Source organism: Daktulosphaira vitifoliae, unplaced genomic scaffold (assembly GCF_025091365.1).
Source record: "Daktulosphaira vitifoliae isolate Bord-2020 unplaced genomic scaffold, ASM2509136v1 Scaffold_4, whole genome shotgun sequence".
NCBI lineage: Eukaryota > Metazoa > Arthropoda > Insecta > Hemiptera > Phylloxeridae > Daktulosphaira > Daktulosphaira vitifoliae.
This window is the reverse complement of record NW_026099575.1, coordinates 2,449,325-2,462,699: the sequence shown is the minus strand read 5'-3', so window position 1 is coordinate 2,462,699 and position 13,375 is coordinate 2,449,325. Positions and strand designations below refer to the sequence as shown.

At 23.9% G+C, this 13,375-nt stretch overlaps 3 protein-coding genes across 12 annotated transcripts in view; 1 reads left to right on the top strand and 2 right to left on the bottom strand.

The window, feature by feature from the left end:
- Positions 1-1,955: 1,955 nt before the first annotated feature.
- On the bottom strand, positions 1,956-5,743 carry LOC126903917 (transport and Golgi organization protein 11). The gene is made up of 4 exons (XM_050682491.1): positions 5,560-5,743; positions 3,965-4,065; positions 3,712-3,866; positions 1,956-2,169 (listed from the first exon to the last, which is right to left on the bottom strand). Exons 1-4 carry the CDS (start codon positions 5,741-5,743, stop codon positions 1,956-1,958), a joined length of 654 nt encoding a protein of 217 aa, XP_050538448.1.
- The window catches only part of LOC126905344 (sodium-independent sulfate anion transporter-like), a 31,581-nt gene continuing 23,887 nt past the window's right edge, over positions 5,682-13,375 (bottom strand). For 8 of the 10 annotated variants that reach the window (XM_050684955.1, XM_050684954.1, XM_050684953.1 and 5 more), the window contains one exon: positions 11,001-11,063. In XM_050684955.1, coding sequence (XP_050540912.1) covers positions 11,016-11,063 — 48 coding nt within the window. In that variant the 3' untranslated portion in view covers positions 11,001-11,015. Of the gene's footprint in view, positions 5,755-10,140; positions 10,179-11,000; positions 11,064-13,375 lie in introns of those variants that run through there. The other 2 variants (XM_050684961.1, XM_050684960.1) reach the window with 2 other exon arrangements.
- On the top strand, positions 8,797-10,994 carry LOC126905368 (uncharacterized). The gene is made up of 3 exons (XM_050685008.1): positions 8,797-9,131; positions 9,246-9,366; positions 10,634-10,994. The coding sequence occupies exons 1-3, from the start codon at positions 9,103-9,105 to the stop codon at positions 10,847-10,849; spliced, it is 366 nt and encodes a 121-aa protein (XP_050540965.1). The 5' UTR covers positions 8,797-9,102; the 3' UTR covers positions 10,850-10,994.

The window sequence follows — 13,375 nt, the reverse complement described above, 5'->3', positions numbered from 1 at the left end:
TTGATTTGATGAAAATATTTTGTAATTATTGGATTATTAAAAAAATAAAATTCTCAAAGATAAATATATATTCTAACAATAGAGAAAACTTTTTAAAAAATGTACATTTGTTTTAAACACTATTAATTGTATGTTACTTAATGAATGACTATTATCATTCGAGTATTAATAACATATGTCAAATGTGAGAAATTGTACCAGAAAATAATAAGCAAAATGTATATTATTGTATAATAACTATAGTAGCAAATAAATGCTAATTGAATAGAACATTTTAATTTAAATTTTACAATATTATTAATAATAATATAATTAATTCAATAATGTAGTGTTTCTGTAGCCACGTGACCCTGACGTTGCAACATATACGATCAATGCGCCCTATTACTAACAATGCAATCGAAATATAATATAACTTTCGATGCATAATCAAACTATCGATAATGTCGGAGTTTTTACTATCTCATTTTTTAAATTTAATGTCGGAGTAAAATCCGTCATAACTTTGGTAACCTATGAATCAGATGGTCGGAGTACCAGATGTTCGTAACAATTACTACTTTGTCAAATGTCGAAGTATGTAAATGTCGGAGCATCATCAGTTCGTGGCAAAGGTGGGATCCCAGTAATTACGGACGAAGCGAAATTTTTACGATAAACCGATAATCTATCCGATACTATAAAAATTACATTATTTTAAACACAAAAAATTATTGTTTAAAATAAACAATTTTTGAATTAAGGTAAAGCAATTTAAATTATATTATACCTAAAAAATTATTAATAATACACTTGATAAACTCTTGATTACTCTTTATTAATTGTTCCCACTCATTATTACTAAACTAAAACTAACAAATACCTTGTTCAATAAAAAATATAATTTATTAAAAATACTAAATTTATATAAACTAAAAAATTATGATTGATATTTAAAGAACCTCTTCAATGAAAAACAGATTCACGTATTTAAAGTGTTCAATGTTTTTATCGTATTCTAAAGAATTTAAGTACTGGTTGTTGTTTTTTTGGAAAAATATTGGGTCTGATGAGTTAAAAAAAATACTGTTAATCATACTGATGCTCGCTATTAGTGTTAATTCTTATTCTCACTCATCAGCTTACCCTTATTGGGACATAATTTAGAATTAAGATCTATACATATTTCTAAATTAATGGAATATGAAAAAAATCAACACATTTTTCTAATATCAATCAACCCTAAAATATATGGAAAATTAAAAAATTTTAACATAATAGATAATTTACTAGTTTCTAATATTTCTCTTAATAATACGATGATGAATACAGTTGTAAATAATTAAAAAAAAAGTATATCAATATTATTTATTAAAATTAAATGTGTTGCATTATAATTAATTTTCTAATAACAACATTTATATAATTGTAATCATTGACAAAACTTTATGAAAAAATTTGAGGTTTATACTGATTTCTTCAGTTACCTTATTTTTTTTTTTTTTTTTTAATAATATATACGATTTTTTTTTTCTTTAGTAGGCTTCTACAACTTTTGGAAAGGATAAGTACCTTCTGATTCATGCCTATGACTATACTTTTTAACATTTTATTTATGTCATTAAAAATAAATCAAATTATTTCTAATACTCTCACAATTAGCAAAGAAATACTCATGTTTTAAAGCAAATACATAACTTTTTTCCTCTTTAAACATATTAATTAGAAGCAAATGTTTATTTGTTAAAAAACGTTATATGTTTTTTTATATAATAACAACATTTTAAAAAAAAAACAGTAACAGTTTTTTAAAGATAGTTTATCATAGCAAACCATTGTTTACATTTATAGATTTTAAAAATGATTTGACTACATATAATAAGGGATACAAAATGAAAAAAATTGATGGTTAATTAACATAAAATTTTTAATTTTTTATGTATATAATGGCAGCTAATGAGATTATTTATAAATGATTAACGCCTAGTTAGCCATGACGTAATTTTTAATACTAAATAGCCACAAGCTAATGTTAAAATTAACTTTCTTTCTTTAATGTAAAATGGTTGTGAAACTAAATGTTCTAATTCAATCACACGTCTTGAAACTCTGCTCATTTGTTGGCGTAAATGTGCAACTTCTTCAGATAATGTCATCGGTTCACTTATACTTGTATTGAAAAAACTTGTACTATAAACAATAAATAAAAACATTTTAGTCTTCAACTACATAAATTATCATGAAAGAATGAATTAAGAAGAAATAATTTGCAATTAATATATATATACATACAAAGTGTTCTATTATGAAATACTAATTTGACTATATAAACTAATATTCAAATTAGTAAATCATAGTGGGACCTCCTGTATATTGAGTGATTAATTTTAAAAAATCAATTAGTTACTCAATAGAAATCAAGAAATATATATGTTAAAAATATCAAATTTTTTTTTCCAATATTGTAATAATTTTGAGACTAATTCAGTGGGTTATGATAAATGGATCATCCTGTAAACATTATTTTACTATTCACAATATTGACAACTATAATACATTGACACAGTATCGTGTTTCTCTTAGCCACACATCACATTATCAAACTATATGAAAGTGTATCTGGGATTTAAATCATAAGTGTACAATATCCAGTATTAAAAAAACCCAGCACAAGGGGGTCGCGGCACAGTGGTGACGTGGCATAGTTGGATCAAGTATAATGATATCTGACAGTGATTAAAATCACTATAAAAAAAAAACGCTTTGTTGCAAATCTTTAGATAGTGTTTAATTTTAAAAAATTGGTGGATTATTCCAAAATCTACATGATCTACTATTTTCTTATTAATATCCTGAATAAAAAAGGGATTATTAAAAAATATTATTTCTCATAAAAAAATTGTGTTGTTCCATACACTTTTCAATAAGTTATAGCATTATATAAAAAGTAAAAAATAAAATCAAGAATTTTCATACGAAAATAGCATTCGGTAGCCATTTTCACCACAAAGACAAGTCCAGAGGGCAAATTTTTTTTTTTCATAATAAAGTATATTACATTATCTTTAATTTAAGATATATATAAAAGTGTCAGTATTTCCGGAACACTTTCAAAAGTCAAGTTGAAAAAGTAAATTTTTTGTGAAAAAGTTGTCATTTTAAATCCCCCCTGTGGGCAGGTTAAGTGTTAAATTTACAAAAACGATATACCAAATAATAGGTAAAGACATTAAACATCTATATAAAAAAAAAAATTATATTCATATGTTCATTTTTGAAAAAGTTACGGTAGTTTTTAGTAAAAAAAATTGAAAAAAATTGCATAAAAGGAATAATAAAATAGAATTAAACAACTACTTATAAAGGTTATTAACTATAATTTATATAAATACCCTATTTAATTAAAAGTTAATTCAATTTAATAAATAGAAAATAGACTATACAATCTGGGAGATTCAAATTAAAAGTAGTTTTTCCCTGGTCCATAATAAAGAAGACTGCTGAATAACCTTAAACATAAATATCTTATGAAATGAGAGTTATTATATTTACTGTTAGATACAAAAGATGCAATCAGTAGGATACATTAAATAAAAGATGATCAATTATACCAAGGATATCAAATTGTCAATTGATATCTAAAAATAAGCCCAAGGGTGTATAGTTTGTCATAATTATCAATATATTTTATTTATAAAAATGGTTTACTTAATAAGCAAAAATAAAGTTTACTTTATTGGTTTATTTTGTTCAGCTGTATTAATATCATCATTCATTATTTTATTATTAAAAACAGCATATTGATCAGGTGATGAATATTTACTATTCATATCATCTAACACAGTTGGAAAATAGTGCTTTGACAAAGTTATTTTAGATGGTGGTGTCTAAAAAAGTATTAAAATATATAATATATCAATTAGATTCATTGAATATTTTAATAGTTCGTAGTAGTTAGTTTAGTTTGTTAGTATTTTATTATTACTTGAACACGTAGTATTTCTTCTGGTGGAGGTTGAGGTATAATTAAATCATCAATTGCAAATTCTTTAGGTTTAGAAGAAGAACCCTTGTGTTGGTTATGTCCTGTGAAGTTGTGGAAAATTAAGTATTACAAAGAGGTTTGATAGTATCAAACAATATATTATTTTATAATCTAATATATATTTTTTTAAGTTAAAATTATTGTTGATAATCAATTTTTATTAAGAAATTATACTATTAAAAAAACACGTTTTGTGGTGGTCCAGTAGGTATATTTTTTTTACTAAGCAGTGATAAGCAAAGTTATGGTGATGAACTGGCACAAGGGCAAAAGGAATGGGTCTTGTACTCTAGGATTTTATACAGTTGTAACATAGTTGGGTATTGTTCGGAGGTATAGTTAAAAAAAGTTTTCTTAACCCCCTCATAATTATAAAAAAATGTATCTTCATTGTGTTAATATTTATGCCCCTTAACCACTTCCATCCTGGGCCAAGAATATGAAAAATGACTTAATCTATAAAACTTAGTACCAGCACAATTAAAAATAATAATAAAGGGTGATTAAAAATCTTCATCCGATTATATGTTAATACAACTGCTTAACCTAGGTTAATGACTCTACATTTAATGAATGGATAAATTGTTAAATTTATTTGTTACATATAATTTTGTATGGTAGTTATTAATAATAATAGACTTAATAAGATCAGTTTGTGATAAAATTTTAACAATGAAACAAAAATCATTTTGTATACTTTGTTTTAGTTACAATACCTCTTTCTCTTAATTTTCAAAAAATTTATGATGTTAAAATCTCAAATGGTCACAGAATTAAATTTCATAAGTTCTAAAAATGTATGTAAAACAGTTATATTCGATTAAAACCAAGGGCACAAAACACATTCCCATGTGGGTCATAATATGATGATAACATAGTGTAATGTACAAATGATCACCAATCACAAAAAAAAACATAATGAGCCTAATGTAATTTTTAAAAATTATGCAAGAAATTATCATTCAATTGTTTTAGTTGAATTAGTTTTAACTTTAAATAAAATATTTCTGACATATTTGCCCATAGTGACAAGAATATTTTTAAGACAATACATGTTTTGTTCTTAAATAATCTTTAAAAAGCATAAGGTTAATGAGCACCAAAATTTTGGTTCAGTTATTTAGTATATGAGGCCTGAGGTGCTAAAATGCGATTACACAAGAAGCAAAGACTAAAAACTATTGAATTAAAAAAAATAGAAATTATAAAATATAACATTTCTCTTCTATTTTTATCTACCATAGATGAAATATCACTCATTTAATAGATAAACTAAGTTGTAAAATATTAAAATTTAATTGGTACAAAAGATATCTAGTGTTTAAGTATACATATAATAAGTATTAACAGTATAATAAAAACTTGGCTATAAATAGTTGTAATAAATTACATTACTAAAAAAAAATTATACCTAAGCATAACTTTAAAAGAAGAATTAAAATAAAAATTTGGGATAAAAATTCAACCATGTAAGACTAAATTATAATAATCAGCAAATATTAGACGACATCAAGTAAAAAATGTTTTGCTTTTACCTAAAAGAATTATTTTTTCTGGAACTTGCATATCAAAATTATCTCCATAAGGGTTATCTTCGTCAGAGTAAAAATTTGTGGGTCGGAAATTAGAGACATCACCATTAACTTTTATGCTTTTAGGCACTTGCATTTTTTTGTTTATTTCTTCTGTAAAATTTGAGTCATATACATAATCATCCATTTTTTAGTAATCTGTAATCAATAAATTCTGTTAAAATATCAAAGCAAAATTGACTTCTTTAAAATATTAAAAATCACTTTTAAGTAGTAGAATCAATGTAAAATTATCTTAGAAAATGTATTATTCTTTTTTCATTGAAATGTGAACAGTTTTAAACAAATAATCAATATTTTAGGCAATATAATATACTATGTGTAAGATTATATCAAGGAAGAATTTATGTTCTTTCAAGTAAACAATAAAATATGCTAAGCTAATAGCAGTTAGCAACACTTATCACGACCATTTGATAACAAAATCCGTTAAAATATGAATGATAAATGGCAAGTATTACATTTTCACTGTTAATTTTATTATAAAATAATAACTAATGATCATTCAATTATTACATGTTCAATGTAATCTTTTAGATATTTTTATTTTTTGACATGATAAATTTTACTATTTTAAAAATTATTATTTAATTTTATATTTTAACGTACAGTATCTAGTAAAGTGATCTCTATGAAAATAAATGTCTAGGTCCGCGTTTAGTATTCGTTATAATTATTTTTTAAATATATAATATATATAAATAATATAGAAAATATAATATATATATATATATATATCGATCATTTTAAAGTTATGAAGTCCTTAATATTAATGATAATATTAAACCACCTCGTAAATACGTCTCTGTAGTTAATTATATATAACGAACTTAATAACATTTATGTAACCTGATAAACATTTTTTTGTCATTTAATACTTACATACTCATACGAACAATAAAATATCGCTTAATCAAGAATGTTTTAAAATAATCTCTTTCAGTATCTGTTAAGCATTTCTATCAAACTAAATCCTTTACGATGGTTCATTTAATCATCGATGAAAAAAACCAGTGTCGCTTTTTTTTCTTTTTGCTTATTCGAATATTCCTAAATAATGTTGCAGAGTAAAAAAAGGTTTCATAAGCAAAAGAAAAAAGTAATGCACTCCTTCAAAATTATTTTCTGTTTGCACCACTGAAAAGCACATTTATCCTGAAATATTTTATCGTTAATAATATTAATCAACAAAGGGTTGAGTCTGGATTTTTATTATTGAATTCAAATTACTTCCACATTACAAATGACAGAAAACAAAATTTTACTTAAAAATTTTAAGTTTTGTGACTGAATAGGAACACTGATTTGTTACTGCCTAGGGGTTGTGATAAAAAACTTACGTATTTATTAATTTAAAAAGTACAAAAATAAAAGTTTCCAAAAAATAATGATAGCTTTAATTTTTTTTCAACTTATGAGGCACAGAAGATGACTATTAAAATATAAACTAAAAAAAAATTGTTTTTTTTTTTACTTAATTCAATAATTAATGTACTTGAATTATATACCTATATAAGCCGCGATTATAAGGGGAACCATGAAAGTAATGGCCTCCAAAATTTTCTTCTGGCTCTACCTTTGACCTATATTTGATTGTTAAATTGTATACTTTAAAAAATATGTATTTTTGGGAGAGTTCATTTTTTGGAATAAAGTGTTCAATGAGTGTTAAAAATGTCATATATAGTTATACAGTAGAAGTCCGATAATCCGGCATCCAACAGTAGAACAAACTTTTTTGTATTTGCATACTGTATTTTTAGTTTAATTATTAACGTAATTGTTTTTATAGCAAAGTCTACACTAATAGGAAAGGGCACCGCCCGATAGACCGGAACGGAGCCGATCCCGAACGTGCCGGATTATCAGAATTCTACTGTATATGTCATAAAAAGTTATATATATATATTAATATATGTTAAAAAAAAAACAAAATCAATTACAGTTAATGAAAAATTATACAATCAAAAATTCAGTTTATAACCAATATTACGAAGAAACTGATAAATTATGTGGGATAATTTTAAACAAGTTCGTTTATTTGTATTCGTGTTGATGCTTTGAAATTTTTTTTCCACCCTTCCTTAAAAAATGTATTCTAAAGACGTTAGTTTGATTTATTTTTTTTTAGGTGTCTTATTATTCGTTTCAATGAATTTTTAGTTATTTGTGATGAAACTATTACAGATAAGTTGCAATATTAGCTTGAAAAATCAAATTCAGATAATTTTGTGTCATAAGCAGCTATTTTATTTTTTTAATTTTTACTCTCAATTACAACTGGATCAAGTGTATGAGATGTTTTTTCACTTAACTATTTTGATCACCAAGTTGGTTTCTGTTTATAAATAAATATCCATTAGTAGAGTTATTGTGGATAGAATGTACTAACTTGATTTCGTATGACATAGAAAATTACAAAAAGCGTAGTAAAATAAACCCCGTTAAATATGTACTAGTAATCACTACACAACTGATAGGATTTTCACTATCAATTCTTTATTATCTTTAATAACTACTCCACTGTTGATAAAATGGCCATAAATAACGATCATTTTGATATTTATACATACAATTACCGTTCGTTTCTACCAAACTTATATCTTATTCAGTCTTAACGGGAAAAAGGGTAACAGGGTAAGTGCTTAACTGTGCCAAAAAAAAATAGGAATTAATTTTTTTTTTTTTTTCATAAAATCCATTTTGTTTAAAAATATATTAAATCTAGGTTCCAAATATATGCTTATCCTTGGGCGTCATTGACAGTTAATACGGCACTGATCTTAGCACTACTCTTTTTGTACAAATTTCATTACATAACACAAGTCATTCAAACACACGACCCTTTACTTGTATTTTTATAAAGGTGAACTAACATTTCTAATAACTTTTACAAACGTATCTCTAGTAGCATAACTGTTTTGTTTAATTACTCAAATTTTTTAAAATTCAATAACGTGAGACATATTGCATATGCCCAGGCCAAAATTCTGCTAGCGTGCATTGGAATAATAATTTGATGATGAAAATATTTAAACGTAATAACGTAGACCATTGATAGATCATACTTAGTGTACATGACTAAATGATACTTAACAAAAGTAAGTCATCAGCTGATTTTTATCAATATTATCAACAACAAATCTATTGAGTCAGATGTTAACACCGTATCTCACAGAGATGCGTAAATATTTTTATAAAAAAACTGAAGTTTTATAATAAAAATCGTTGAAATAATATTTCTTGAGTCTAAATTTAAGTTATTAACAACGTTAACATATGTTTTTTTTTAAATTTACTAAAATTTATACGATTTTTATTATTAACTAATGGTATAATTACTATTAAATTTCAATATATTCTGTCGTTCTGCTTACAAAATAATAAAATGTTTAATGAAATTAAAATGGTTATGACAAAATATTGAACAATTTTTTGCTTTTTAATTAAAGTGATTTCATATTTGGTTCGTATAAAAAAACCATAATGACTGCTGATGCCCTCAGAGTTTTAAGGTATGAAATTTTAAATTTAGTATTCTGTCATTTTAATTTCAGAGTTTACTATTTAATTTTATATATTCATATAAAATATAATGAATATTATTTAATAAGATCATCATTATTTAGGAAGCGATCATTAGAAGACTATGATGATGATTATAAACCATTATCAAAGCGTATGCATAGCATGTATCTTCTAGATTCACCTGGATCTGGAGACAGTGCTCTAGCTGATAATATATGTGGGGTAAGTATTATTTTTAACTTATTAAAATAAAAGTCGTTGTGGAAAATAATGCATAAAGCTAATAAAAATTATTAATTTGGTTTAATGTTAGATTTGGTTTTTGTTAGATAAAATTTATTTCTTAAATTTCATACCTTATGTTATCTAATCAAAAGTGTTGATAAAAACTCTATGAATAACTTTTTTTATTAAATATACAATTTTTATTTTGTTATTGAAGGTTATGGTTGGTAGATATTAACATTTTGTGTTATAGAATTGTGATCAAATTGATATGGTAAGTCAGATTTGGATGCCTTTATAAGTTTATGACTTAAAAATTTGTAATATTAAAAAAAAAATGTTTTTCTTGTTTTTGGAATAATATTTTATGACCATTTAATATGTGATAACAAAGCTATTTTTTATGGATTTTTTTTAAAAGTCATCCTAAGGTTTTCATAGTTATTGAATACAAATTTATATGCTTAAAACTATAAAGTATCTTAAAATATTAATCTCTAATAAAAATGTTAAAAATAATAGCCAGTATGAGTTTAGCTATGATGACAACAACATAGCTGTTTGAAATACATTTTCCTGGTTTTTTACCATGAATAGCTTTTAGACTCAACTAGATAAGTTTAATTAGAGCATTTTTCAAGGTGCTCTTCCAAAAAATATTTGTTTATAATAAGTGCAATTTAAATATTTTGGAGATTATCCATTTAATTGATTAATAATCACTAATTTTTATTTATATAATTAACATTTTAGTAAATTATAAATTCTTACATTATTAGACATCATCAAAAATGTTTCCTTTATACTACCTGAAAAAAGAGAAATAGTATTTATATAGTATAAGAACAAGTTAAATTATATTTTATAACATAAAATATGAAATCTCTGATTATTTTAAATTATTAAGGTTTTGTGTTTAAAATTAAAAGAAAATAAATCAAATAGTATAATTATTGTAAGTGAGAATAATATTCAACATATTCCCAGTATTTTTAAATTATTTTTTATTGTTTGTAACACTAAGTCACCTAAAAAATTGTTTATAATTGAAAATTATAATACTTAAATAAATTATTTACATAAAAACTATACATTATTTTTGTTTAAAAATGATACTAGTTTAATAAGTAGATGAGTGTTAACTAACATTAAACATATATTTTAATTTATATTATGTATTATACCACAACTTCAGTATTTCATAGTTTAGTTATTTATATAATAAATAGTTTAATTATTATTTTAAAATAAAATTATTTTACAGGATGGCTCATCTTCATCGTCACTGTATAATAGTGAAGCTTCTAATGTATCTAATTATAATAATTTAGAACTTCAGAATAATGACAGAAATAAAAATCAAGAACAATTACAGTATGATCCAGATCTTACATCTGATCAAAATCCATTTTATTATGAGAGTAATAAACTTTTGTTTGATTTATATGTTGAAAGAATACATCGACATGGACAAAATTAATAATTAAAAAAGCTTTCACTTAATATATATAATGTCAAGTAAAAAAATACAATTAAATGTTTTTGTTTTTTAGATTTAAGTTATAATTCTAATTAGTATTTTTTAGATATATATTAAATATTTTCCAAATTTTAAGTTATTAGGGATGATTAATTTATATATATATTCAAGTATTGTTGAAACAAAGTATCTTTTCCAGCTTAACAAAATAAAGCTGAAAAATATAATTATTTTAATTTTAATATTTATAACAATAATAAAATGTTTAAAGCAAAGAGTGTTCATTAATAAATAATATGTATAAGTGAATTCTTATAACATATTTTTTTTTGTTTTAAGGATTTTTTTTACTACCTTATTTATACTACCTTCATTGTAGTTCATATATAAAATTGGGGACCAATATATTATATGTTTCTGGTTAACTTGTACTTTAGATACCAACAAATATTTGAAATCTCAATATTAATAAATACATATTTGAATTATAATTAGCTAACTGTTACTGTGAAAAATATAGCTTTTTTGTTTGCTTATCGTATTTTTATTTTAGTTGTTTATCTTGAGTATTTTTATTTTTATTATATTAATGTCATTATTTTTTGTATATGTAATCAAAGATTTATTAAAATATTAAATTAAACATCAACCATAGAACTAATTTAATAAAGCAATATTTTACCAAAATATCTAAACTAAGTTTACTGTGTCTTGCTTATTTTGTTTTATATGTAAAATATATTTATGTAATTAACTAGACATTAAAATATTAATACTCTATGTATATATCTTTCAAATTAGACTATAGTTTCATTTGATAATAGCCATTTTAGTAACATTAATTCAATAAAATCACAAAAAAATCATGATGTAATAATGAAAATTTTATTTTTGTGTGTAAATAAATACATAATTTCTTTAAATAAACTTACATTACATTTTTATGATCATTATAATATTGCAATGCAAATGTACTTGTTTTTGTAAAAATGACAAAAATATAATTGTATTTTTCATAAAACAACAAATAAAAAACCTAACACAGGGGGGTCGCGGCACAGTGGTGACGTGGCATAGTTGGATCAAGTATAATGATATCTGACAGAGATTAAAATCACTATCAAAAAAAGAACGCTTCGATGCAAATCTTTAGATAGAGTTTAATTTTAAAAAATTGGTGGATTATTCCAAAATCTACATGATCTACTATTTTCTTATTAATATCCTGAATAAAAAAGGGATTATTAAAAAATATCATTTCTCATAAAAAAATTGTGTTGTTCCATACACTTTTCAATAAGTTATAGCATTATATAAAATGTAAAAAATAAAATCAAGAATTTTCATACGAAAATAGCATTTNTTTTTTCACAAAAATAGCATATTTTTGCATACGGTAGCCATTTTCACCATAAAGACAAGTCCAGAGGTCAAATTTTTTTTTTTCATAATAAAGTATAATACATTATCTTTAATTTAAGATATATATAAAAGTGTCAGACCATCCGGAACATTTTCAAAAGTTAAGTTGAAAAAGTTGTCATTTTAAAACCCCCCCAGTGGGCAGATAAAGGGTCAAATTTACAAAAAAAATATACCAAATAATAGGTAAAGACATCAAGCATCTATAAAAAAAAAAAATTATATTGATTCGGTCATTTTTGAAAAAGTAATGGCAGTTTTAAGTAAAAAAAATTGAAAAAATGTCAAAAATTAGTGATTTTTAAATTTGTAATTTTTTTGGAGGTTTCCCCCCTTTACGGGGAACGAGGGAAATTTTTTCAATTTTTAAGGGTAATGTCTTCGACTAGATACGATTTGTGATCTTTTGACGTATCGTTGAAAGAAATCCGTTCGGTGAGAGCTGAGAAAAAGTGGTAACAGACACAAAAAAAAAAACACACATCATAGTAAAACCAATACCTTCTCAGCTTCGCATCGAAGCTAAAAGTTCAGTTGATAAAAAAAATACTTTTTATCCAACAAAAATATTATTGGACGTTTATTGATAAAAATCGGTCTGGTGAGAGTTGAAAATAAGTGGTAACATACACATTTTCGCCGTGAAGACAAGTCCAGAGGTCAAATTTTTTTTTTTCAAATTAAAGTATATTACATTAGCTTTAATTTAAGATATACATAAAAGTGTCAGACCTTCCGGAACATTTTCAAAAGTTATGTTGAAAAAGTAAATTTTTTGTGAAAAAGTTGTCATTTTAAATCCCCCCCTGTGGGCAGGTTAAGTGTCAGATTTACAAAAAAAATATACCAAATGATAGGTAAAGACATCAAGCATCTATATAAAAAAAAATTATATTGATATGTTCATTTTTGAAAAAGTTACGGCAGTTTTTAGTAAAAAAAATTGAAAAAATTTCGAAAATTAGCGATTTTTAAATTTGTAATTTTTTTGGAGGTTTCCCCCATTTACGGGGAACGAGGGAAATTTTTTCAATTTTTAAGGGTAATGTCTTCGACTAGATACGATTTGTGATCTTTTGACGTATCGTTGAAAGAAATCCGTTC